At 46.5% G+C, this 27114-nt stretch overlaps 1 protein-coding gene across 2 annotated transcripts in view; it reads right to left on the reverse strand.

The window, feature by feature from the left end:
- Positions 1-27114, reverse strand: part of LOC147905750 (uncharacterized) — a 205211-nt gene that overhangs the window by 60644 nt on the left and 117453 nt on the right. For both annotated transcript variants that reach the window (XM_087374417.1, XM_087374414.1), the window contains 5 exons: positions 9182-9369; positions 8973-9081; positions 8786-8884; positions 8523-8666; positions 8273-8434 (listed from right to left, as the gene is read on the reverse strand). In XM_087374417.1, coding sequence (XP_087230543.1) covers positions 8273-8434; positions 8523-8666; positions 8786-8884; positions 8973-9081; positions 9182-9369 — 702 coding nt within the window. The remainder of the gene's footprint in view (positions 1-8272; positions 8435-8522; positions 8667-8785; positions 8885-8972; positions 9082-9181; positions 9370-27114) is intronic.

The following is a 27114-nucleotide window of genomic DNA, read 5'->3' on the forward strand; positions in this document are numbered from 1 at the left end:
ACGACACTATGCGTCAGGATTCCGTACAGTCGTACGGACTGTACGGACAGGTTGGAGTAGACTAAAGCTTGAGGCTAAGCGCTGGAACTGAAGGGAGCAATGAGCTCAAAGCTCTTGAACCTACTCTGATACCAAATGAAGGAATAGGAAGTGAGTGAGAGCAAGAGAGATTTAGAGAGTAGGAAGCTTGGAAGCTGAAGACGTAGTTGCAATAGAATAGAGTGTAAAGAGTACAACTCAAAGTGAGAAAAGATAAGGTTTTGTCCTAGTGACAAAACCTTAGTAGTCACTAACCATAGTTAGTGAACTAACTGCGGTTAGGGGGAAAAACCTCTTAAAGAGGGAAAAGTGCCTCTAACTAGCTTATTATATTACATTGGTCACTACTGAATTATATCTATAATTCTAACACTACCGGCTTGTTCCTTTCACTGAGCAGGTTGAGAAATATTGTTACGGGCTGCCTAAGGAGTTGAGAGACTACTGCACGAAGACTGAAGTCTCCAATATGTCTTAGCTTATCGAGAATGCTAGCACGGCATATGCTTTGATGCAGGGGAGGACTTCTGGGTTCAAAGGTGGACAGAAGCAGGAATCTAAGAATGGATCTCGCGGATAAGTCTAATAGAAAAGCTAATCGTCAAAAGGCTGAATGTAATCGTTTGTCTCCAGAGGAACGACACGCTTTATATGAAGCTGGCAAATGTTTTATTTGCAAAGAGGAGGGACATCGGTCCCGACCGTAAGAGGAAGGAGTCGGCTGGTGACTCAGATGAGCCACGGAATGTTCCAAAGGGCAAGAGTTCCTAATTCCATAGCGGGTTGTTTACGGCTCATTTTGCATAGCGTTGTATACAAGTACTTGTAAAAAGAATTTTGTATGGCAGAGTCTGCCACTCTTTTTGGCATCCGATTCTGGATGATGTATACGGTTTGCAAGATGGTGTTTTCCCTGCTACTTTTGGATGCTCTTTTGTCATGAGGTTTCGACAAAATGAGATTGCTATTTTTGTCATGAGGTTTCGATAAAAATAAGAATGCTATTTTTGCCATGAGGTTTTGGTAAAATATGCATGTTATTCTTGTCATGAGGATTCGACAAGATGGGAATGCTCTTTTTTGTCATGTGGTTTCGACAAAAAGAGAATGGATTCCCCTAGACCTTGGTTCCGGATGCGCAATTCCTGGAAGTGGTCTATGTCGTGCATCATTGGCCGCGATGTACGTCACACGTGGTGTACTAGTCACAGTGGGTGTACTAGTCGCTTGGTTTGCAATGCTATACGTATTTGTTATCTGTAGCTCTACAAATCGTATATGCATTGTTGGTGATCTGTTGGCGGCATGGTTGGCTGTCCACTCAAATTTGGATTTGATATCTCAGCTACTTCAAATGTTCATGATGTACAACTAGTGTGGGTCTGAAGAGATCGCCACAGGTGGGTAAAGCATGCATGAACTATTCCTGGGAAGTACAGTCTGAGTATCTATGTGCATGCATTAAGTGTTTACATATGCTCATGATGTACCATTGGCAGTGGGTCCTTAGGGATGGCCATACGTGAGGTGGATCGGACATCGTCGGGAGCATATTGTTTGTGTATGCATGTATGCATGTATGTGGAATGTTTGCTTGTCTTTTGCCTGACAAACATTGTAGTGTTTCCACTTGGTTTTCTTTTGCAGGCAATCAAGGACATTTGCCTTCTTTCAAGAGGGGGGTATGTCACGAGGACGTGAAATTTTGAGACTTTTAATTTGCGACTCCTGTAATTTGTGCATGACTGCCTTGAGCCTCTGGGACGCGAGGGTCTAGCCATGGGGCGGGACTTGGGGAATTAAAATTCCTAGTGGGCCCTTGGAAATAGTGAATGTGCGCCCAATTACTAGGCAATTAATTCCTAGGGCCAAAGTGTGCAACAAGGGGCCCAAAAGAGTGGTGCAATTAAAAAACTGCTTTTAAAGACCAAAAGAGTGGTGCAATTAAAAAACACTGCTTTTTGGAGCCTAGGGCTTTAAAAGGGGGAGGGAGCCCTTCTTTTGGATGCAGTTGGCCAGATCAGTTCCAAAGGAGCCAGAGCTTCAGTTTCAGGTGTTCCAGAGCCTGCCAGGGAAATTCGTGTTTACCCAGGGGCTAGTTTCAAGTGATCCAGGGCCTGCCTGGGAAATCCATTTTTACCCAAGGGCCAGTTTTAGGTGTTCCAGAGCCTGCCATGGAAATTCAATTTTACCCAGGGTCCAATTTCAGGTGTTCTAGAGCCTGCCACAGAAATTCGTTTTTACCCAGGGGCCAGTTTCAGGTGATCCAGGGCCTACCAAGGAAATTCGTTTTTACCCAGGGGCCAGTTTCAAGTGTTCCAAAGCCTGCCAGGGAAATTCGTTTTTACCCAGGAGCCAGTTCCAGGTGATCCAGGGCGTGCCAGAGCAAATCGCAATTGATCCAGGAGTCTGTTGCAGGTGGCGATTTCTGCCAGTGTGTCTATTCTAGTTTGCAATTTGCTTTTGGGCTCTTCTAGGCTGTTCCAGGTGCCTGCGATTGGTTCTAGGGCTGTTCCAGGAAATCTGGACTTGACCAGGCTACTCCGGGCACCGAGCGACAACTCAATAGACACAGATACGAGAGCTTCTCACATCTCATCAGAGAGCCACCAGGTCACCTAGATATACAGAACCTGAGCATGTACTAGGAGCGCTAGGTCTGAGCACCTGATACTCTGCTACTCTGGTATTTTGTTCACTAGTTTAGCAATTTAGCTTTTAGCGAGGGTCATAGTGAACCCTTTGCTTGAGCCCTCGGTGGCATGTATGAGTTACCTTTTGGTTTTGCACTTTGTCTCATAGGCCCGCAAGGCCTTTTGCAGATGTTAATACACATCTCTCTCTCTCTCTCTCTCTCTCTCTCTCTCTCAGTTTTTGAGATTTTGTTGAGATCATTAGCTTAGCTTAGTACTCAAGAAGGGCCTTAACGAGCCCTTTGCTTCGACCCATGGCGGCTTGTATGAGTTATTCTGCTGATTGTAGTTTCTCTCATAGGCACGTGAGGTCTCCCAAAGACGTTAATACAACACACACACACACACTCTCTCTCTCTCTCTCTCTCTAACTCTAACACACATATACCTCTGTGGGGCCGCTTGCATGGACCAGTGTCAGCCAGCCCTGATGGTGACTGACCCGAGTATGAGGATGATGAGGATGTTGATGACGATGATGATGATGTCACTACTAATGATATGACTATGTACTACTTAGCATTCATCATGGGTGATGATGTTTGTTTTGTAGCTCCACCCTTTCTGCTTGATTTGTATTAGCTTTCTATCAGTCTCATAGACCCATCGGTCTTCCAAAGACTTTAATAAACTTTCTTTCTCTCTCTCTCTCTCTCTCTCTCTCTCTCTCTCTCTCTCTCTCTCTCACCGCCAGCAGATTTTCGGAGGAGATTGCTCCATGGAGACTTGGCACCGCCAGCAGCCCATTTGACACTTGCCCAGATCTTCACACTCATGGCAGGAGGCATGGTCGATGGCCATGACTTCCATCATTTCTTTGGATCACAGACCCCTTAGGGAAGACGATGTTCCTCATATTCCATATTTTACATTTTGTATCTAGGCAATTTTGGTACTCTATTTCATTTCATTTTGTATCTAGGATTTTTGTAGCCATTTTTGGCATCTTAGCGGTATTACGATGAGGCCACCTAGTTGGCGCATCGTTGATGATGTATTTTCCTTTCGGATGATTTTGTGTCCCATAGGCCATGTATGGCCTTGGCCTTCCGTGGACCTTTAATAAAATTTCTTTCTTTCTTTCTTTCACACACACACACACACACAAAAACCCCAACGCCTCCCCCTACCTATGGGGGCGGGGACTGTGAGACTCAGAATACCAAGACCTTGTCCTATACCATTTGGAACGGTAATGGTACCTTATGGTCAAAACCAGGTCAAGACATAGTCTTTTATACAGAGACACACCAGAGCCCAGAGCGTCCACTACCAGCTGTCAGTGGCCTTATAGAGATGAGGCGAGGATACGGGTGGAGTACGAAGTTCAAGAGTGGCAGCACGAGTGTAAAACTGCCTATTGTCGTGCCGACACTCTACAAGTTCTCTTTTCGGGGCAAACTGGGTAGAGAGAAGAGACATTCATTCCAAATTCCTATGGATCCGGATGCGGCGTACGGACAGCAAGGACTTGTTCATTGCCATGTGCTACTTTCCGCCTAAGACCTCCCACTTTGCTCGGGATATCTAGGAGGAGACTTGGAGGTCACCTTATGCAGCACTCTATCCACTCATTGTGGAGGACTTCTCGAGTCGCGGAGAAGTCCTTATTGGGGACTTTAATGCATGAATATGGGTGCGTCTGGTGCCACTTCTTGATTTCAGAGAAGATTCAATCTTGCTGCAAGACTTCGACTTAAATGATGTAGGTATGTCACGAACTCAGCTGATAGGTGGGCCCCGGGGGCGGGCGCTACTGGATTTGGGTAGGATGCATGATCTCATTATTTACAATGGTCTCAACCGATGGCCCTCCTCAAGTCATTTCACCTGTTTTCCACAGGGGGGTTTTCCAACGTAGTCGATTACATCATGGGATCCCCCCCCTTTCCTTCTCATATCACTGACTTCACTATTGCACCACCTCCTCCAAGAGCAGACCACACTTACCTCTTCTTTCGCATCTCTACTCCTCTACCACATACACCGCCGATCGTTCATACCACTTACACTTTGACCGCATTCTTTCACCTGGTTAATCTGCTCGACTTTATACATTGCTCACATATATAGATTTCATAGCTCTTCTAGAGGATCGTGTAGCTTTGATCACTCGCTCACTTCACGAGGCTGCACTTCACGCCTTTCCCTACACTACCCGCTCCTCGTGTCCACCACCTCTTGGGACTGTCCTAGGTGGTACGACAATGAGTGTAAGACTCTATGCCGCCAACTCAAATTCGAAACCAAACATAGCCTTCCAAATGAACCAGAGATGATACGTGAGTATCGTCGATTGGTCCGCCGGAAGAAGTAGGCTTTTATACACCGGAACAAGGAGGAGCTTCTAAATGTCCTGTCTAGTAACAACTCCAAAGGCTTCTCACGGAAATTCCTTGAACGACGGTCCCCCTCCCCTCTCACAAGTACTCAAGTTTGGCATGCCTATGCACCCACATTATATGGCATCCCTCATCAGCCCACTCCTGACCTGTCGTACTTACCCCGCCCCACCTTTTGCACTCTTTTCACTAAGGTGGTGTTAAGGACGCTGTAATGAAGCTTCACAATGGCCAAGCGAAAGATCATGAGGGTTTATGTACTGAATTTATTAAATATGGGATTTATATCCCAGCCCTGATCTTAGCGAAGCTCTTTAATGAAGCTATTTGCCTTGGCTTTCCATGTACCTGGACTCTTAACACCATTTCACCTATTCATCCCATGAACTAAAAGACCATCATGATAGGATATCACATGTCCCTATGCATCAGTACTTGACACTGAGGTTAGCCATTTCGCAGATATGCAAGGGCTTTGAGCAAAGGGGCAAGCTCAGTTCCGACATGATCACAGGACCATGGACCATATACTCACACTCAGGTGCCCATTGAGGAGCCCACAGCATGGAAGCACAGGGTTTATTGTTGCTTTGTGAATTTCTGCAAAGCCTTTGATACCGCCACATTAGACGACTGCAAGAGTTGGGATATGACAAGGAGACCATTTGGGCGGTCATGGCACTTTATGAGAGTCTCAGGCAAAGTCCGGAAGGGGGCTGGATAGACATATGAGATCATGAGTACCATTGGGGTGAAACAAGTGTGTCCTATTTCACCCACCCTATTTGGCCTCTACATAGATGAGCTCGAGACTTTTATGCAGACTTTGGGAGGGCCTGATTGTTCCCTTACTGGTTCTTTGATTCTCTCTCTCTCTCAGAGTACGATCGTAGAGTTCGTCCAGGAAGAGCATGTTGCTATCCCAGCCACAGTTAGCAGGAGAGGAAGAGACCCTGGGACCGAGACGCAGCACACCCAACAGAGGACAGATGCATAGATCACACTCACTGACATCTCCTCTATTTTCAGAACTGGGGTGCAGCCGACCGGGGTTACAGTAGCGCTCGTCAGGCATCGAGTAGCGGCCAGGAGGGCACAACGGATTACTCATCCAGATAGCAGACATCGATCAATTACGGGCTTCTTGCCTATACTACCACTGGCTGACTTGATGATACAGATTCTACTATACCCGGATGATTTAGTCCTCCTGTCATCTTCGCCAAAGGGACTACAGAGACATCTAGATGATTTTGGCCGTAGTTTGTTGCTCCTACTTGCTCCAACCACTCAGCCCCTCCTCTCACCCACTCAGCCCCCTTGCAAGCCCCCATTTTATTTGAATATTTTGGTATGTTTCCATGTGATTTGATGACGTGTCTTATGACATGGCGTTCCCGTTCCCGTTCCCGTTCCCCCATTCCCTCTTCCCAATACGTTCCCGTTCCGACCCCCCACATTCCCGAAACGTTCCCGTTCCCTGGTAACTATGATATCAAAGAGCAGCAAGATGGGACCACCGCACCACAGGGTACTGAGGTAGACCGAGCGCAAAGACATGTCTCAGATTTCTATGCATTTGACTCAGCTCCAGGGCACTCTGGGGTAGAGGAGGAAGAGCTAGCCGACTTGAGAGATATATGGATCGATGGAGGGATCCGACAAAGCACTGTTGGACGAGGGACATAGAGACCGTACACAACACCACAGTCGACCAGAGCACACACGATCGAGGTTTGATCTATTGCAGCTCTCCTTAGGGGAGATCGACCGAGGCGAGGCGTCACCCTTGACATAGCCCATCGGATCTAGAGATCTAGGAGACCACGCCCTCCACCACCACGGGAGAGAGCCCGACAAAAGCAGATACGTGAGCTCTTTGCATCTCATCAGAGAGCCACCATGGAGCCTAGCTACGTGGAGCCAGTTCATGCACTTGGGACTCTAGCTCTGAGCACTTGATATTTCATGCCACCCTCATGCTATTTTGCTACTTTTTTGCTATTTTGTACTAGTATAGCATTTTAGGACTCAGCAAGGGCCTTAGTGAGCACTCTGCCCCAGCCCACAGTGGTCTGTATGAGTGAGTTGATTCCGTACCTTGTCCCATAGGCTTGCGAGGCCTCCTGCGGACGTTAATCTCTCTCTCTCTCTCTCTCTCTCTCTTCTCTCTTAGCGCGCCCTTTGCCTCAGCCCTTTGTGGCTTGTATGAGTTTTCCCCTTTGTCCCATAGGCCAGCGAGGTTTCCCGTGGACATTAATCTCTCTCTCTCTCTTTCTCTCTCTCTCTTTTCACACATACGTGCACACCCATACAATCATGCACACACACAAAGAAAATAGTGCACGGTGCACACACACGTACACATGATAAATGGTCAAATTAAGATGAGGGAAGAGAGAGAGAAAGGGAGGAATCCCCCAAATGGAAAAGATATGAGGGAGAACTAGCTAGTGTCCAAAACAGCCAGCCTGGGCTTCCAAGAGCCCCAAACTCTCCAATAGGGCACGGGCATATGGGCCTGCAATGTGCACAAAGGACAGGCCCAATAGTGGCCAAGAGGCATAGGAAGAAGAGATGTCTTTTGCCAGAATCCTCTACTACGAGCTCCTCTTATGCCCCAAAATCTCTGCTGTGAAATAGTCTCCACCACTTGTTACTTTTCTGTCATGATCAAAACCCCTCTTCAAGTCATCAGTTCCAATTATTCTGTCACTCCCTGCCCTGCTTCCTTTAACTTGATATTCTCAGATTTGCCAATCGCATACTGTAGGCTGCCCTCTTGTTTGCAATGTGCCAGTTTTCCCTTGTCCAGCCCCTCCCACTGCAGTCAATACGTAGTCTCTCATCAACTGGCCATGACTGCAAGCATCCACAACAAGAAGTGCCTCAAAGCTGTCGGGCATTCTCTGCTCAAAACCCAGATGAAAGAACCAGTATCAACTTCAGTTTTCAATAATGTTGCTCTCATTCCCTAGCCTGATTGATCTAGAGATCAGCCAATTGCTAGGCACATTGATCTGTTATAGAGCTGATGGACAGGACTAAACATGGCACATGGCTGAAATGTCAATATGTCAGTCTTTTATCCCAAGTCTTTTAGCCAAACGTTAGTGCCATGTGGCAGTGAGCGCCCCTCGCTCTTAAACATGATAAGCAAAAGTTTTTCTGGAATCTATGTAATCTTGTTGTACAAACCTGTGTATTGAGATTGTATGTGTAACAAGCCACAAAATTGTGAATATTCCTCATTATATCCAGCACGTCCACCCCTTGCTCTATCATTTGACCAGGCAGATGGATGTCATCAAGTTGCAATCCATACTTCTGCTCTGCAAGGTGCCTCATTTCACAATATGTCTGCAATAAATGACCCAAATTAGAAAGCATCTTTTTTAAAAAACTTCAGGAACTTTAGGATTGTAAGAGGGATGATATCAGAACAAACCTTCCAATTGTGAAGAGCCATTGCTGTATGATTATAGAAAGCTGCATTTAGATATGTTTCTACACGAGTCTTGATGTGAACAAATTTGGAAGGTAGCCTTAAAGGTTTGATAAAAAGAAACCAAGATAAATCACGAACCCCTGTCTAATCGCAGGCCAACACAAATTTGCACATGTTAGAATGTAGCAGAATGGATTATACAGAACACTGAAAAGAGCTTAGCCCTCCATGTGAGATCAAAGCTAAGCTTCCCAAACTAATACCTTGGTAGGATTGACAGTTACTGAACCCTTTAAATGGGCTGAGTGAACATGCAAGCGAAGATCGGTTTCAATGTCTCTACAAAGCGGCTCAATAATTTCCTAAAATCAATCAAAAGAAACAAATTAAGGGATGTGCTTGATTTCCATAAACAGATTGTAAGCACGTCTCCCAAAAACTTCATCTCACCTTGGTAAGTGCAGCCTCAATCTCATCTTCGTAACGAGAAATAGTAATTTCTTCTCCATTCCCCCTCTTCAACAGCTTAACTCCATCACAAAAGGCATTCAAAACTAACCTGGCAGAATATTCAGGCACCAAAATCCAGTTTATGGGCTTGCTCAAAATGTTACCTTTTAGAAAACCTCAACAGACTTGAAGCCAGAGTTAAAGCTTACTGTAATTGTAAAGCCCTTTCTGCCTGGCCATATATCATGGGAAACCATGTTAACATCATCTCCCTTCTCAGGTACAGAAAGCTGCAATCAGTGGAAGTTTCTACAAGGGTACTGATGTCTGCAGCGATATTTAATTCTGACAAGAAAGCAGTCATTCTTGTGCGAAATTCATCTTGAAGTCCAGGTTGCTGCGACCAAATGATTTTCAATGTCTAGATTAGAAGGAAGAACTTTTTACAAGACAATTTTTTCAAAATGACCCATAAAATGAGTCACACAGGAAGTAAACATTTGGTTTAGCATATTCTCAGACCTAAAATCAAAGGTGTGAAAGTACAGCATGGCCCTTCACTGCCAGTCAGCATTATACAGTATGGAAGACATACCCTCATCATTAGGATGTTATTACAGCAGCCAAAGTCCAGCAATGTTCAGAAAAACAGATGAACCAACTTTGTTCCATGGACGGACATAGAGTTTGTTTAAAAATGCAGCTTGTAGAATGCCTAGAGCTCCAAAAAGAATCTGACTAATTGTAATTTATTAGGGTTTGGACTGCCAAGCATCTCGTCTTCTTAAGTTGTAGTGTACATTGAGCCAGTTGTTTCAAACCTAAATGTTTAGTGTTTGGTATGTACATGTACCTTACCTTTACTTCCATATACTTGTACATGCAACAATAAACTATATAGCACAATTCTGTGTATTTTCTTTTGAATTTAGAAGTAAAATATGTAAATCCTGACAAAACGTCAAAATTTTTCCCATAAAAGTTTCAAATCCAATGTTTCAAACATTTATTTTTATTAGGGCATACAAAATAAGATTGATGCTAATAGCAAGGCCCCATGTCCTCTACTTCTATGTTTACCACACTGTTTGAATCACACATGTACATGCAACAATAAACCAACACATCCCATAGCACTATAGCCCATCCTGAGGGTATATTCATTCTTCCCTCACTCAATTAGGCTACACAGGACATCAAGCTCCACAACACTTGATGCCCAAATGATGAGGGCTATACTTCTTATGGTGCATTAGCCCCACATCTATTATATTAAATCTTCCAAGTGTGCCCTGTGTTGCCCCATGGATGCCTATCTCCATTGCCAGTCCCAAGGGTCGTCTAGCTTATACCTATTCTTCCTAGGCTATACATCTCCCAAGTTAGATGCAAGCCATGGTTACGTAACACTCACCTTAGCCTCCTACTCCTCCATGGTCTTCAAAGAATCTAAGCAGCTGTCAATCCACATCAAGGAGAGTCATAGTAATTCTAGTGGGAGGTAAGGCAGCGGACGTGGAGAAAAGATGATACACCCACATAGCTCTTATCTACTATGCAAAACAAAGCAAAGACCGTAAACAAAATACTTGAAGCATATTGCAAAGACCTGCTCATACAAGAAATAACCCATGCAAATCATTCATCCAAAAGCAGCAGTAAGTAGATAAGTATAGCAAGAAGTATATTTAAAAAGCACTAGTGAGGTACAAGTCTTTGAAAGTAAGACCTACACCAAAGGAATTGTGAAGATCACTCACCTATTGAGATTGCTATTTGGTTGGACATTAAAAGAACCCTGATTGTATCTAAACTTGCTCAATTATCCTTTAACAGCGAAGAGAGCTCTTATTGAGCTAAGAAAGAGTTAGGGGCAGCATTCGCATCACGGTGTGACTTCATCTAGTGGTAGCCTAGTCTAGGCATGTGCATGTACCTGCTCAACTGGGAGACGGCATACTAAAGATCAAGCCGGGTATGACATAAATAAATAAGGCAGCCCACAGTCTGCTAATAAAGGGTGGCATCAAAGGGTGCACTCCCATCCTCGGAGGAGAAATGAAAAAGCCAGGCTCCAATGGTATAGAAACTGGCTTGCAATCTTCGAACCGGAAGCGGTCTAAGAGCTGTCCAATGTACTTGGACTGACTCATCATTATACCCCGGTCCCCCCCTTAACGTATTCAAACTGGATGCCCAAGTAATAGTGCATCCAGCTGATGTTTGTCATTGCAAATAATTTCTGCAAATCAGCTTTGAAATCTGCAATTTTGTCCATATCTGGACAAGTGACAAGCATGTCATCCACAAAGAATGGAATTAAAAATTCTGCAGCACTTTTTTGGACATATAGAGTTGGTTTTTTATGGCTGTTCTGAAAGCCACAGGCTGGCAAATATGCATGTACCTTGGCATACCATGCCCGGGGTACTTCCATAAAGGCCCTTTTTGAGCCGGCAAACCTAATGTTCAGAACCTTTTATCTCAAAGCCAAGAGGTTGAATGACATGGACCTCTTCCTGTAAATCACCATGAAGGAAGGCGGTCTTAATGTCCAACTGATGCACCTCCCACTATCTATGACATGCAAGAGAAATGATGCACCGCATCGGCGTGATTCGTGAGGTGGGAGAAAAGGTCTCTTCCAAATCAATGCCATGTTGTTGTGCATAACCCTTTGCAACCAGACGAACTTTGAAGCGGTCAACGCTGTCATCAGCTTTCCGTTTGACCTTGTAAACCCATTTTGTGCCTACAGCACACTTGCTTGCAGGCAAGTCACACAACTCCTAAGCGCCATTTGCATGAAAGGGGACTCAAGTTCAGCATTCATAGCACCCATCCATTCTCTGCTGTCAAAAGCATCGTGGCTCTTCATTACAGGCACTCACAATGCCTTGCATCTGTTTGTGCAGGGCAAGTCTCAGCCTGCTTGCTTTCCCTGAGGGTATCAAAAAGCGAACAAGGGACTGATTTTCCACCGCTTGATAGCATGGCCATCTAGCGGTGGAAAATCACGCTAAGCAAAAGCAACAAGAGGAGGATTGGAGCTGTTAGAAGCATGAGGCATGGCGCTCTGCACTGTGTCATCTATATATGTGAAAGGCGGAATAGAATCAAACACATCAAAGGCTTCCACTGAAGGCTGTATTTTACACTCCAACCAAGGTACAAGGGCATGCTCAACAAAAACCACATCCCTACTGACAATCAACTTGCCTGTGCTAGGCTTAAACAACTTGAAACCTTTGCTTTGTGAGCTCTAGCCAATGAAGATGCATTTGACAGCCTTATCATCAAGCTTATACCTCAATTGAGAGGTACATGCACATACGCGAGAGACACAAACACTCGCATGTGAGATGACAGGCTTAGAACCTATCCATGCTTCATAGGGAATCATGGTCTCAATGCCCGAGTGGGTGCTCGATTGAGCACATAGTTGGCTCAATTATCCTCTCACAGCGAAGGGAGCTCTTGTTGAGCTAAGAAGGAAATCACAAGAGTTAGGGGCAGCATTCGAATCATTATGTGACTTCATTTAGTGGTAGCCTAGTCTAGGATTGTGCATGTACCTGCTCAACTAGGAGACGGCATACTGAAGATCAGGCCGGGTATGACATAAATAAATAAGGCAGCCCACGGCCTGCTGATAAAGGGTGGCATCAAAGGGTACAATCCCATCCTTGGAGGAGAAATGAAATCAATCTCATTGAAGATTCAATATGCGACTAGCATTGAGACAAATAAAAACAAGAGTACGACACCCCCTCTCAAGTCCAAACTAGTACACTCTTGCCATATCAATGAACTTCAGTGCTCCATGACAACTGGCATATAACAGCTCTCAAGGATCAATCAATTGTGTTAGGATTCGCGCACTGGCAATCTACTGACCCATCCGGATCTCAAGCAGCATCAGACAATAGCTACAACTGAACACTAGGAGATCACCTTGGAATCTGCTAGGTCATAACATCCAAACAAAATATATATAGATAACATACTACCACCTGAGTCAACAGGAACAACTCCTCGTGGCTCAAGGTCCTACCTGAAAGCCTGCCTCGATCTCAATGACTCCCTTCCCCTGGCACCTGATTGGCAGGTCCTACTGCCACAAACAAGCAAGCAATCCTCCACTTGGATCCAAAAAGCCTGCTGGTAGCACCTGCCTCGTGCTACTAGAAGGCTGGAGTATACATCATTGCGGCGGTAACACTATTGGCCAACTGGTTATTATTGGGTCCCTCAATGTTCCTTGGGGGACACTGCCGCCAATAATGACCTTTCTGGCTACATCACTTACACATCGGGATGCCTTGAGTGCTTCTCGTCAACTGCTTTCTACCTTTCTGCTAAGCTGCTAAAGCCTCAGGCTGACTTTCATAGGTACAATCTACAAAGCGCTCCTCATGTTCAAGCAACATCGGCTCCCAGGTCAACTCATTCATCCTTCCACTTGAGATCAAGGACGAATAGAAGGCCCCATATTGAGAGGATAACTAGGAAAATAGAGTTATGGCCATGTCCTCGGACGATATCTGCTTCCTTGCCTCGAGGATCCCCTGCTGAAATTCCTGTAACTTGCTGATGTTGTCCTGCAGTGGAGACTTCTTGGGATCCAATTGTGAGAAGTGCAGCGGAAATGAACGGAAGAGAGAGAGAGAGCACGCCTCATACACACACACTGAAAAGGAGAGAAAGGAGAGAGAAAGGCACAAGAGAACTGCAAGTGGTCTCTGGAGAAAACCCCACTACAACTCGGGGAAACTCTAAAACGACAGGCTGCTCAAGAAACCGCTCAACGACAAAGTGGAAGGGAGCACAAGGGACTGGATGAACTGCTCCACAAGTGCTAGACTGGGCTTGCTCTGCTCCTCTGCTAGGCTCTCAATGATGTGATGAAATGAGCAAGTGGGGGGGGGGCTATAAATAGCCCCCAACCTCCTAGTCGGCCCGCAAGGGGCTGGGCCGACTTGCTGCCTCTCGCTATGTTTCCCATGGAAAGACCTCCTCTCTGATCTGAAAACACCCTTCAAAGTCACCCTTTGCTGGACACCCGAACAGTCCACTCCTCGCACACGTTCCTCCTCAAAGACACCTCCGAACAGCACCCTAAACGTCCTCTATGTGCTGGCTCAACACTCCCTCCGCTCCTCGGGTCTCAAGCAAACTGTGGCTCTGATATCATGTGGACCAGGCTGCCATAGCCTGCAGCCCTACAGGAGGCTGCCACAGTGCCACCCAGTCTGCCCTATGCCTCCAAGTTTGGGCAGACACATGGTGGCTAACCTACCCTAGCCTACCCTCATGGGGAGCAGCCACACCCACAACACAGGCCCTCACTCATCTACCCTAGCCTCACACTGGGCGGGCACACCCATAAGCAAGGCCCTCTCTCTCTAGGTGACATCAGGAGATGTTGGCCTCCAACATGCACATGCCGTGTATCCCTATTTGGTCGGGGCAGGGGTTTCCAACTAGGGGCTCTACTCAAGGGTGCGAAACTTCCATGAGACCTTCTAGGGTAGGGACATTATGGTCTAAACATAATCAACACCTTGAGAGGGGCCTCCCTATTGTACATCAGTACACTTAAATGATTGTAGAGCAGACACAGAAGCCATACGGGTTTCCTGGGACAAGTGGAATGCAAGTCCTGTTTTGCTCACACTTACAGTCATACATGCTGTGCCAGAAACTTATGTGCATGCCCGCTATTTATTGAGAATCTTCCACCGGCATACTACTTCTCTCTACAGTCATTGGATTATGCCAAGGCTCCACAGATAGAGCACAAATGTCACCATTTTTGGCACTATTTGAGGATCTGTAGGGTATGGACAATAAGGTGAGATGCAACGTGGGGGATTTAATGGTTGGATGGAGACTTAAGGCAAAGATTTTGGACTTTCTCGGAGGATGCCAACTGCTCTCATTGGTAGATAGTGTGATGGCATTTAGGCACAAATCCAAGGACACATAAGGTCACACCTATTTCACAGGCTATAGTAGTACTTGCTTTGACATGCGTGCGACCCAAGAGATGTATTGTACGAGGGTCCATAGAGATGGTCAGGGTCAAAGCACTGTACATTAAGCCCTCATGGGAGTGGCCAAGTGTCATTGGGGTCTCATGCTCTTACCTCATATTCTTGATCACAGTATCTAGTTATACCAGGTGCTGATCAATCACATAGATCCTCTCATCTAGCCCTTGGCTCACCCAACCCAGCCTCTACCCACCACTAATTGTTTGCTTACACTCATTATGACTTCAACCACTCCCTAGACCACATCTCCTGTAGTTATTGTCTATTTTTCTCAGAAATATAGACAATCAACCATCCTTGGATGCCAAAGCATAGCCTCTTACTCATTCACTTTGTAGCACAACACGCATTCTCTTGCAAAGTCAGGTCTGGCTGTTACAATGATGAATGCAAGTGCTTTGTGACTCAAACAAGGGTGTCTAGACAAAGAATGAATTGGGAGAGAGTATCAGTTCTTTTGGAAGGCCTATGCTGAGACATTAAATGAGCCCACACTTGAAGTTATGGACACCCCTTGCCCAAGTAGTTTTTTACTCTTCTCCATTGCCTGGTTTAAGGAAGTCACTGAGAAACATTAGAATGACAACCTACAATCATGAGCAGCTTCAAACAAAGTTTTGACCATAGTTGGGAAGTACTTGCACTTATCCTAGCCAAGCTCTTTAATGAAGCTATGCTATATCCCAATCCACAAAGCAAGAAGCCCTATTTATGCAGGCGAGTAGTCGACCATTATGCTAGCTCTGGATGGTCCGTCTCCACTCCAAGAGGGAGAGTGAAAACAACCTCTATAAAAACTCATTGTACATAGTGAGAGTTCGATACTACTAAAATATACATGTGCCATAAATCGACCCGCACGATCTGATGGATTTTCTATCATGTTCAACTAAGAGAAATTGCAAACCAAGGAGTATTGGTATAGTGGGAGGTGGTCAACAGACATGCCTTGAGAGTGAAACCATTACCATGGGAAATTTTCTCTGCTTCATTGAGACTGGATTTATGAGGAACCAGATTATTCATGGTCACCTGCTGTGACCATAGCCATGGTCCAGCTTCAAGTATCATCCCATCAATTCCACATTGAGACACGATGGGAGGTTGAGGCCATACCACACCATTCCAAGGTGGGATTCCACACCTTATGCGAGATATAGGAGGTGGAATAGAGGAGCATATGCTCATGAGATGTCCTCCAATATTATGAGATCCGAGGTGGATACCACTGTATTGAGAGCAAAGGTTCCAAGACATGGGTGATCTAGATGTGCTACTCTTTAGGTTAGAAGTTAGAATAGTCATATAGTCATGCTACGCAAACTAGACAAGGGATATAGATAATCAAAGGGTCACAAATTTCTATTTGACATGAGAGGTGACCACAATGGCTAGATATTGTAGGGCACAAATGATGCCAAGCTAGCTTGAATACGGATGTAGCAAGTATTTTGACCGATATACTATCCTTACTGCATCACAATGTTATGTAGCCTCTCAACTCTCACGGTGTGCGCTCCATGGAACATAATCAAGGGCAACAAAGGTAGATCTCAAATATGTTCAAGAGGCATGAGACCTCCCATTGCGACCCTAGTCACGCTTCCATGCAACTTAGATTGCTCAGCACAAATTAGGGACATGACACATCCATCCAATATGTGCACACAACACAAAGGAAACACTCCTGTCCTAATTTCCATCAGTTTTCACTTTTTCTTTAGATTACATATATTAGAGGTGTATGGGACACCTCTAGTTCTTCTATAGGGACTGTTTCTTATCATGATGTGTTACAATTCTTTGGTCTCATAGGCCTTTTTCGCCTTTCTCATGTGTTTATAAACCTTTTTTTTTCTTTCTCTCTTTCTTGGAAAAACCAAGGTCATATATGATCTTCAACCATTCTTGGGCAGTCGTCCATTGAGAGTAGTCCACCTTCCTTCCGGCACCGGTGGAGATTTTTGCATCTTGTACGTACTTGGGGATTCTCTTTTTAGGCTTAATCAAATAATCTCCCAAACGGAATCGATAGGACGGTAAGGTCTATGCATAGATACTGGTTATGCATCATAAGTTGAGGGAGTTCTCTTAGAATCCAAATCGTTTTGGCTCATAGAGTCAAGTCCTCTTGTGTTTTGTGTGGGTTGTGGAGTTTTTTTTTTTTTGGGGCAAAAAAGAGACTTCTATTAAGTAAGAAAGAAACTCGCTAGAGCAAGCTCTGTGCAGAAATACAATATGCTAAGCATGTAATAAAAGACACCTCAGAAGAATGAGGTAGAAAGAAACCAAGGCTGAGGCTGAAAATGCCAACTCAACCCTGTAGAAGTCTCAGCAAGAAAGGGAGAGTCTCTCCAATCCCTGAGAAAAGTAACTCTCCTAGAGGAGGCTGCTCGAGAGGATCCCTGCATGGTCTGAGAAGGGTGAACCTGAGAACCCTCCATAGCCTCAATGCATCTAGCTCTCAAAATGTGCCATGCTGCAATGCTAGCTAAAACCTTCCATGGAGAGTCAACCGAGGAATGAGCAGCCCTGAAGAGAGTGGCCGGAACATCCTCTAAAGAGCACAACTCCACAAGGTGTCATCGGATGTCAAGAGCCCAAGACGAGTCATGTCTCTCAAAGAAAACCTGGGGCCCTGAAAGAGTGAGCCAAGATACTGATCCCCAGGTCATATAGAAGGGGAGGCGAACAAAAGTGCTGAGAAGTCTTGCAATCCCCTTCCATATGATTCTCGCCTGTCTGCAATCCCAAAGGCAGTGCTGTACTGTCTCCGATGCAGAAAGGCAACGAGGGTAAGTAGGGTCAGCCCCGAACCTAGATCTCCAATGGTTCACTGCTATCCCACCATGAATAGAAAGCCAAAAGAAGAGAGTGATTTTTCTATTCCGGTGGGATTTCCAGAGCCTCCGCCAAAAAAATTTCTGCAAGTCTGCAGAAATCTGAAAATTCTCCCAATGAGGAGCTCTAGTGGGCCTCCAACCCCTACAGTTGAGCTGGAGCTGGGGGCTAAGGAGCCCTATGACTGGGCTGAAGAGGAATCTGGAGTCCTCATCTGTGCATGCATTCCCTCGGTTGTCACAATTAGGAACAGTCTGTGGGGAAGAGGTACCGGTAGCCCCCTCATGATCAGAACCAAAGTGACTCGGGCTGGTACTGGTGCATCTAAAGGTCCCTCCTGATGTAGAACTGTAGTGTCTGGGGCTGCAGCAACATCTACCTCTGGAGTGTGGATAGCGTATGTCTGAACCGGATTAAAGGTCTCCTCCTGAGGTAAGGGAGCCGCTCTGATCACTCTCCATCGTGGTACTGGGTGTGCTGCAGGCTTTGGGCACCCTACTGCCCTGGTGGTCCTAGGGTGCACGAAGCAGGGCGCCCTGCTCCCAGTGGTCCTGGAGTGCGTGGTACAAGGCGCTGGGGAGGTGCAGTCGGGGTAGTATGTGAAGGAGCCGCACCAGAGACCTCTTGGGTCTTTTTCCCTTCATTGGGCAATCTCTAGCAAAGTGCCCAAGGGTCCTGCAAATCCTGCACTGGTCCTGTCTACCTGCAATTTCGACTCTCTGTCGAAGGAGAGAGCCATCTGGGCGCTGAAGCATGATGGGGTCATCTGAGATGTTAGGGTCAGAGACAATGACCCTAACTCGAGGCACCCCGTCTGCTCTGACTGCCTCTGCCGAGGAAGAAGGCATGCCAAGAAGGGGGGGGATCTCAGTGACCACTCCGAATGTGGCTCCGATAGTAGCAAGAAGTCGATGGTAGGCCTGAGGAAGACCACTTCCTCAGGAAATCTAATGAACAGTGGTGTGACCTGACTGTCTTCCTCAACCGGATCGAAGCCCAAGGTGTAGGGCAAAAGAAAAATCCTCCTTGAACCCAAAGCCACGGGATTAACTTTGAGAACAAGGGCTGTGGACTCCTGGGAGTCGAAAACCACTTGGAAGAATCCACATCCCAAAAGTCAAATATCTTTGAGGTGTGCGGCGAGATCTCCTGGTAACGCCGCCAGCATCCAGTCTCTAGCCTGTGATCTGGAAGGGTGTGACCCAAAGATGCGGGCGAAAAGTGATGTGGAGCCCTCTAGTTCCACATCTTTCTTGAGCTGCTGCAACTCATCTTTTGAAAAAATGACGGTTCTGGCGGCCAGTGGAAGTGGACGAAGATTGGCTGAATGGGGATCCATTCGCCAATCGATGTGAAAAGGCCAATTCAAACACTGAAAAAGTTCAGTCCGTGAAACTGCTGCCCAAGATGCCCTGGAACACGGGCGCTGGAGGAAGGAGAACAGGAGAGGGTAGGAGAGAGGGGAAGAGGAGGAGAGAAGGCGGGGGGGGGGGGGGGGGGGGCGGGGGGGGGGCTGCAGGGGGGGAAGAGGAGAGCGAGGGTATAGGCTGCGGGAGGGAGAAGGGGGCAGGGGGGTAGAAGGGGGAGGGGAAGGCAACAGCGGGCGGGGAGGAGGGGAGCGGGGGGGAGGAGGCGGGGGGAGGCGGAGGGGAGCTGCGGATTAGGAAGGGAGGGGGCCCGGGGGGGGGGGGGGGGGGGGGGGGCTGGCTCCCATTTCGATGTTTTTTTCTTAGTCCCCAATTATAGATTCTCTAGTTTCAATACTTTACTCTCTAAAAAAACTATGTTTCATTTCAAATTGCTTCATTTTTTGTTGGTCTTTGAATTTTCTAATGAAATGAACTTCTATAGCAGCATCTACGAAAGAAATCTCTTTAGTTTCTTTTAGCTATCATAATAGCTCTAGCCTTCTTTATTCCAAGTACCTTTATCTTAATATACACTTCATGTGTAGGTTATAGACTATTTTTAAACTAGGTGTAAGACTTGTATAAGTGTCTAAATCAACTTCTGCCAACAAAAGAAACATGATACAATAAACACCAACATCCACAGAAGATATCATTGTCAAACAAGATTACAAATCAAATGGTAAAACCTCTACAAGTATTTTGATAAGCTAGAAAATAAATATCGAAAAAGCCTTATCAGTGTCTGAGCCAATGAAGTCTAGATATGTTGATGAAGCAAAGCAGGTATGGATGTGTTGATGAATCATGGCTTATTGACCAAGAAGTTTAGTTACTTTCACTTATCACAAAGTATGGAGAACAATGATGATTTAATGAAGACATCCATCTCACTGGAAACAAAGCTAAGGACTTCAAATTAGCCAACAAGGTTGAAGACAGAGACTTGTATACATTGATAATTTCCATACTATCTTTAAATCCTATATCTCTCAGCAGGTATGCTTAAATGGAGCAAAGCAATACTTAGAGTAGTATGCCATAACCCACCATGCAGCTAAGGCTTTTCTGAAGAAAACTTCTTAAGAGGCTTTTACAAGTCAAAAGCCTAGTATTGACCATCTAAGGATACTTGGCTACATAGAGGATGTCCGTAATTCTAATGACAACAAAGAAATAGTTATGTTTGTTGGCTACATTAACGATTAAAAGGCTTAACACATCTAGAACCTTGAAAAAAAAAAAAATTACAAGCAGGAATGTAATCTTTAACAAAGGTAGTATTAGTTAAACTCCACAATCCCATCTTTGGAGCTGCTCCTCTCCCCGTGAGCTGCTGCCCCCCCCCCTCTCCTCTCTCAGCCAGCCCCCCCTCTCCCTCTCCCTCACCCTCGCTGCCCCCCCTCTCCCTCCCCTTGCTACTACTACTCCTCCCCCTCTCTCCTCAACCCCTCTCCCTCCTCCCTCGCCCTCCCGCTCCCCTTCCTCCTGCCCGCCCTCCCCCTCCTCCACCTGCCAGTCCCCCCGCCCCCTCCTTTCCTCTCCCCCGCCCACCCTCTCCCTCCCCGCCAGCCCCCTCCTTTCCTCCCTCACCCTCTCCCTCCCCGCCAGCCCCCTCTCCCTCCTTCCTCACCCCCCGCTCCCCTTCCTCCTCCCCGCCCTCCCTCTCCTCCACCCGCCAGCCCCCCCGCCCCCCTCCTCCACCCCCGCCCCCTCCCTCCTCCCCTACCCAGCCTCTCCCCCCCCACCTGCCTACCCACCTTCCCTCTCCCCCTTGCCAACCCCCTCGCCCGCTCTCCCACCCGCCCCCTCCCCCTCCCCCGCGTCCTGCCCCCTCCTTTCCTCTCCCCCGCCCACCCTCTCCCAATCACACGTCTCGCCACGCTACCTTTTGGAACAATCCATGCATGCATGCCCAATTCTACAAACCCCACAATATTTGCACAATGATTGAAATGTGGTTGGGTTGCCTCTATGCAGTGAATCTGTAATTTTATGATTTTCACCACCCCCAAACAAAATTTGATCAGCATGAGGTATGTGTTCAATTTGACTTGATTGGCATATAGTATAATATTTTAGCTCCTCCCTTTCATATTTTGAGAAAATGATTCGTTAGCTCCTACCACATAATAAGGTGGTCAATTTACTTGGCATGCAAATCAGGTCTCCAACTCTTTAGGATGAACATGTTACATCAGTATAGCTTGTGGATCTAGATTAGGAGCTTTGGAGTTTGGTAGAGCATGAGATAATTCTGAAGCTCATTAAGAGTGCAAGCATTACCTCTTTAAGGGAGTTGGTGACAAATGAGCTAAACCTTTAAGAAGGTGAACTACCTATTGACATGGCATCTTCTCATGATGCATGATTAGCTTGTCTAGGTGATCTTTGATCATATTGAGATGGTCATCAGTATTTGAACATTTTCTGATCATGATCCTAATAACCTCGCTCTTCATAGATAAAGACTCTTGTGTCACGGGCATCCACAGCCTCTTGTGTCACGGGCATGCTTCCTACAGGCTGTAGCGCCATGAAATACATCCAGGAAGCCTCATAAGACAGCGCAGGTCAAAAAATGCAGGTTTGACTTTTTGGTCAAAGAGTCAATGTGTCGACTTTTTGGTCAACATTGATTTTTTACCAACCTAGTCAATAGTCAGCTGACCAGGTCGGTCAATCTTCCCTAAAAGCCTATGTAAGGCTAGCCTATTGGCCTCATTCTTCATCCACCTCTCAGAGCTTCTAGCCTCAGCAACAGGTAGCAGGCTTTGGGACCAGGGTCAGGCAGGAGAAGTCTGTAGCAGCCCAGCAGCCCCTTCCAGCCCTTCTTTAGTTAATCCTCAGCCCGGTTCAGTCTGGTACAGCAGTCTTTAGTTCTCTTTTGTAGTGAGGTTCTCCCTCCATACGGTACTTGTTCTGTCAGCCCTCTGGGCCAGCCATTGTTCAGTTATTATTTTCCCTCTTCGAAGGCCCACTATATTGTCTCCCTCTAATTCTCACACTTGCTCCACAGTATCATGTGTGTTTTGAGTGCATCATTCTTTCAGTTTAGATAGTATTGAGCAAGAGGGAGAGTGAGTTAGATAGTATTGAGTAGGAGAGAAAGTCAGTTTAGATAGTATTGAGTAGGGGAGAGAGTGAGTTATGATGCAGATGCAACAGCAACAGTCCGAGACTCTCTTCACCTGCATCACTCAACTCTAAGAAATGCGGGACGATTGTGAGTAGGCCGCCCGAGAGCCCAATAGAGTAGCTCGGGAGGCAAAAGAGGAACGCGATAGAGAGGTTCGGGAAGCCAAGGAACTCCGGGACCCGGAGGTTCAAGAAGGCAAGGAACTCCGGGACTATGAGGCTCGGGAAGCCTAGGAATTCCAGGACTGCAAGGCTTGGGAATCCAAGGAGCTCCGGGACCTCGAGGCTTAGAAGACCAAGGAGCTCAGAGAACGTTCCACTCAAGAGGAAAAGGAAGAACGGGAGCGTAGTGCTCGGGAGGAGAAGGAAGAATGGGACCAGCAACTCCTCATTTCCTACTCCGACCATCGAGGGAGGAAAAGGGAGAAACTCCCACCGCCCATCAAGCCTTCTTTCCTTGGGAAGCTCAACTTCACGCGGTACGATGATAAGCAAGAACCCTTAGTGTTGACTTCATGGCTCAATCTGTTTGAAAGTTATTTTTCAGTGATGTCTACGAACGACGACGAGCTGTACATCCTAGCATCCATGCACCTTACAGGCGAGGCGGTCTAGTGATCACCGTTTCAGTATCCCCCTATCGCATCTCATAGAACTGACTCCGAAGTTCTACCAAGTACTGAGGTGGCAGGAACTGAGATTGGAGCTCTTTCACAAATTCCGGCCATCTGTAAATAGATGCCTCCTCGTTTGGATCATAGTGGTCCTTCTGTCACTTGAACCACATATGCCAACAAGTTCACCCAGGTGTTGATACAGCTGGAGGAAATTATGAAGATGAGCAAGTTCCTCCATGGTTCAAGGAGCCAAGCAGGTCAATAGTAAGAAGCCCCAGGATTCCATCTCAAAAGAAGAGCTGGATGGCGAAGGACAGCAACAGATATGGTGGGTACTTGGATGCAGCAACACGAGCACTCTATGCCAAAGAGAATCGATGCTTTCATTGTCATGTGCCGGGCCATAAGAAGGAAGACTGCCCGCATTACTAGAAGCTTCGCGCATAAGAAGCTACGTCAAGTGGTTCACCTACAGCTTCAACTCCTATAGAGACAACCTCAGTGGTCATCGAGGAGCTTGAACTGTAGTAGAAGGGCGAGCCTCATCAATTTCCCAATATGTTTTAGTTCTATGGACAGATTGGTGGTTAGAAGGTCCTTATCCTAGCAGATTCAGGCACTTCAAAGGACATCATTTCCACTAAAGCGGCTAAGCAAGCTCATCAATTTCCCAATATGTTTCGGTTCTATGGACAGATTGGTGGTTAGAAGATCCTTATCCTAGCAGATTCAGGCAGTTCAGAGGACATCATTTGCACTAAAACAGCTAAGCAGGCTCAGTGCCAACGGAACCTATTGCCTTGAATGGTGTGTTTCCGCGGCAACAGATAGAGAGTAACATGCAGGTAGCTTCAGCCACTCTGAAGATCTTAGGGTGGGTAGATTGTTGGCTACTCAGGGTCGCACCTACGCAGGGAACGGATATCATCTTGGGGACACGATGGTGGTACCAGTTCACCGACTAGATTATCAGAACCAAGGCTTGGATGTCAAGATCCCAAGCCATGCGTCCAAGTTCATATTCTTGGCTTAGAGGTGTTCTGCCTCAACCTTTGATTTCAGTAATTCATAGGGCTCAAGCCAAGACCCAGTAGGACATAGTAGTATTACAATAGGACCAGGATGTATCCCTCATGACGAATCTTCCTCAGTCCCTATCACCAATATGCCATGGTGCCCAAAAACGCCATTGCTGGGCACCCAAAATGGTTCGGGCAGGGCAGTTTTTTCCCCAAACCCTGCGACCCCTTCTCGCGCCGTTTCTTTGCGCACCTCCGCTCTAATCTCACCGTCTCCTCCTCACTTTCCTCTCAACCCTCTCAGCCCTCTCACCCTATAGCCCTCTTAACCTACATCCCTCTCTAACCTCCCCTCCTTGCTGTCCTACAGCCCCCGTCTCAGCCTGTTGCCCCTCCTCCTTGCTCTCCTCTCCAGCCTCTCCTCCTTGCCCTCTCCTCTCCTCCTTGCATGACGTTGTGTGAAAAAGAAAGACAAAAATGTTTTTCACTTGTTGCATGTTGATGGGTAGGTGCATAGCTATGTACATAGCTAGTTGGTGGTGGAAATGAGCTATGGACACTCTCATAAAAGACTCCACATTGATGATATACTTTCTTGAGATGGCAGATACTTCTATGGGGACTTTTGGGAGATGATGGAAAGCAGTGTGGTTGCAGCAGGCAATCCAGAGCATGGTACCCAGATTGTGACGGTGTTGATTGTGGTTGTCTTGTAAATCCATTGAATCGGGAGTTCATCATATGTGGATGGTCGGTGGGCAATTAGATGCTAGTGCTTGAGGCATGCATTGGTGTGCCTAAGGTTGGAGTGTGGAATAATTGCCTTGGTCTAGTTTGGGGGAAGTTTTAAGTGGTGAAAATAACATGATGATGTGGCTTATATCAAAAAGGCATGCATGAAAGGTGGCTACGTGAGGATGAAGGGAAGCTTCTGGTCGTGAGCTGGTGGCGCGGGGATCCTGCGAGCGAGGAGGAGAGCTCTGGAAGGGAGCGCACGCCATTACTGCAGGCCTGGAGGTCTTACAGAGGGGGACGTGTGCGCTACAGGAGCTGGAAGTACGTGAGAGAAAGAGCTTGGGAAGAAGGCATGGCTATTATACCATCTGGAGGATAGCAGTGGGGAGGGTGTACTCCGTGATGAGCCAGAGAAGCTCGCAGTGGAGGGGAAGAGAAGCTGTGAGGCTATGAGGACTGTGTGAAGGAGATAGGCTGATGGGGTGGTGCATACTGAGAGCACGGTCTAATTGGTGTGGAGCTTGGTCTTGCAGGAGAATTCCAGAGGGAGAAGGTGAGCTCAACAGGAAGGGAGAGAGGGACTGTGTGGGCTAGGAGGACCTGAGATGACAGGGATCGGTTGTTCTGCAAGTTGGGAGATCTTGAGACAGGGATAGTGTCTTTGAGGGAGTTTGGGTCCGCGAATGGAGAGATGGACTATTGCGCTGGTACTATTGCGCTGGTCCAGAGCTGATGAACAGAGGATAGACTATTTTGGCATTGGTCATGAGCTTCTAGCCAGGGGCGGTGTCAATACTATGCTAGGAGAACAGTTCACGACAGAGGGGGATCTGGTGTTTGTAGTGTTGAAGAAGATCGTAAGCAAGGGTTGCACACAGGTGCAGGGAGTCATTGCGCAGAGGCAACGATAGACCACAAGGGCGACTCCAAGGAGGAGAGGCTCCTGATGTTTTGTTTGAGGTCAGCATCGTGGTGAGATTGATGGGATGAATCTCGAGAGCAAGAACTCTTTATGTACGTAGGTTCGTGGATCGTGGGCAAGCAGAGAAGATATTCGACGTTCTATAGAAGACAAGATGATGAGTGTATTGTGGCTGGTTGATATCACAACGTGAGCACATAGGGGATTGAGTGGACGTTTTGAAGGTTTCCAAGTAGCTAGTGCTTGGTTGAGAAGCCATCGTTGTGTAGAGTGTTGCGGGCTGAAGCTGCTGGACGGGGAAGGCGTCTTTACTGAGAGTTTGAGGGATATGGGCACCGCTACAGTACTATCTAGTTCCAAGGAGTCGTGGAGTTTTTTCAATCTAGTGATCAATTTTGCAAAGGACAAGCCATTTGGCACATTTGCAGGTACTTTTCCACTCAATGTGAGTGCGAAATTCAGACATTTTCTATGTTGAGCAGTCTGATTTGAGGGATTCTAGCATTTGGTAGACATTGAATTGGCATTTGCAGGACATTGCAGTCACATTGCAGGACATTTCATCACATTTGCAAACTTTCAGCAAAATTTGGGGCTTTTCAACATTTGCCCTCTTTTTGGCATAATTGCCCTCTCCAAATCCGGGGATTTTGTCATATTTGCTTATATTTGTAGTGGCATTTGCTTGGCACCGCCAAATTTGGGTCCAATTTCCATTTGCCCTTTGATTTGGGCTATTTGTCCTTGACATTTGTCACTTGTGGCATTCAACCACTATTTGGAACAGATTCAGCTCAGATTTGCATTGGACAGATTTGCAGACATCTGTCCTTTGATTTGGGCTGGTCATTTGCAGGACAGCTATTTGTAGGGGGGTCCTTTGATTGGACATACATTTTCTTGTAGGTCATTTTTGGGGACATCTTGTGCATTTTGCTCAGTGTTTGAGCAGCCATCTTGGCATTGACAATTGCAAGACATTTTCTGTCATTTTTGGTCTGCTATTTGCAGCCAGCAGTCGTATACTTGGGCAGCCAGCTCTTTGCATTGTAGCCTTGAGGCTGTGACATTAGTAGGGCAATGGGAAACCATGAATCTTTTGGGATGCTTGCCGCTGAGGACAAGCTTGATGGCACTTATTGGTACGCCACCTATTGGTGTCCATGAACTTTTGGGAGATTGTATCAGGATCACAAACTAAACCTATCTCTACAAAACAAGCATCCCACAACCGAACAGATTCGTTGGGATCACCGAGATGCACAGGCACATGCAGTGATTGCCATGAATTGCAAGAGAGTTGTTATACCTCACATTCGGTAATGCAAAACAGCCAAGGCTGCATGGGACGCTTTGGCTAGTCTTTATCAGATACACAATGAGAGCAGAGTTGCTTATTTGTGCA

This window comes from Dipteris shenzhenensis, chromosome 1 (assembly GCF_047967505.1).
Source record: "Dipteris shenzhenensis isolate YYH24624 ecotype China chromosome 1, Dip_SZ_1.0, whole genome shotgun sequence".
Lineage (NCBI taxonomy): Eukaryota > Viridiplantae > Streptophyta > Polypodiopsida > Gleicheniales > Dipteridaceae > Dipteris > Dipteris shenzhenensis.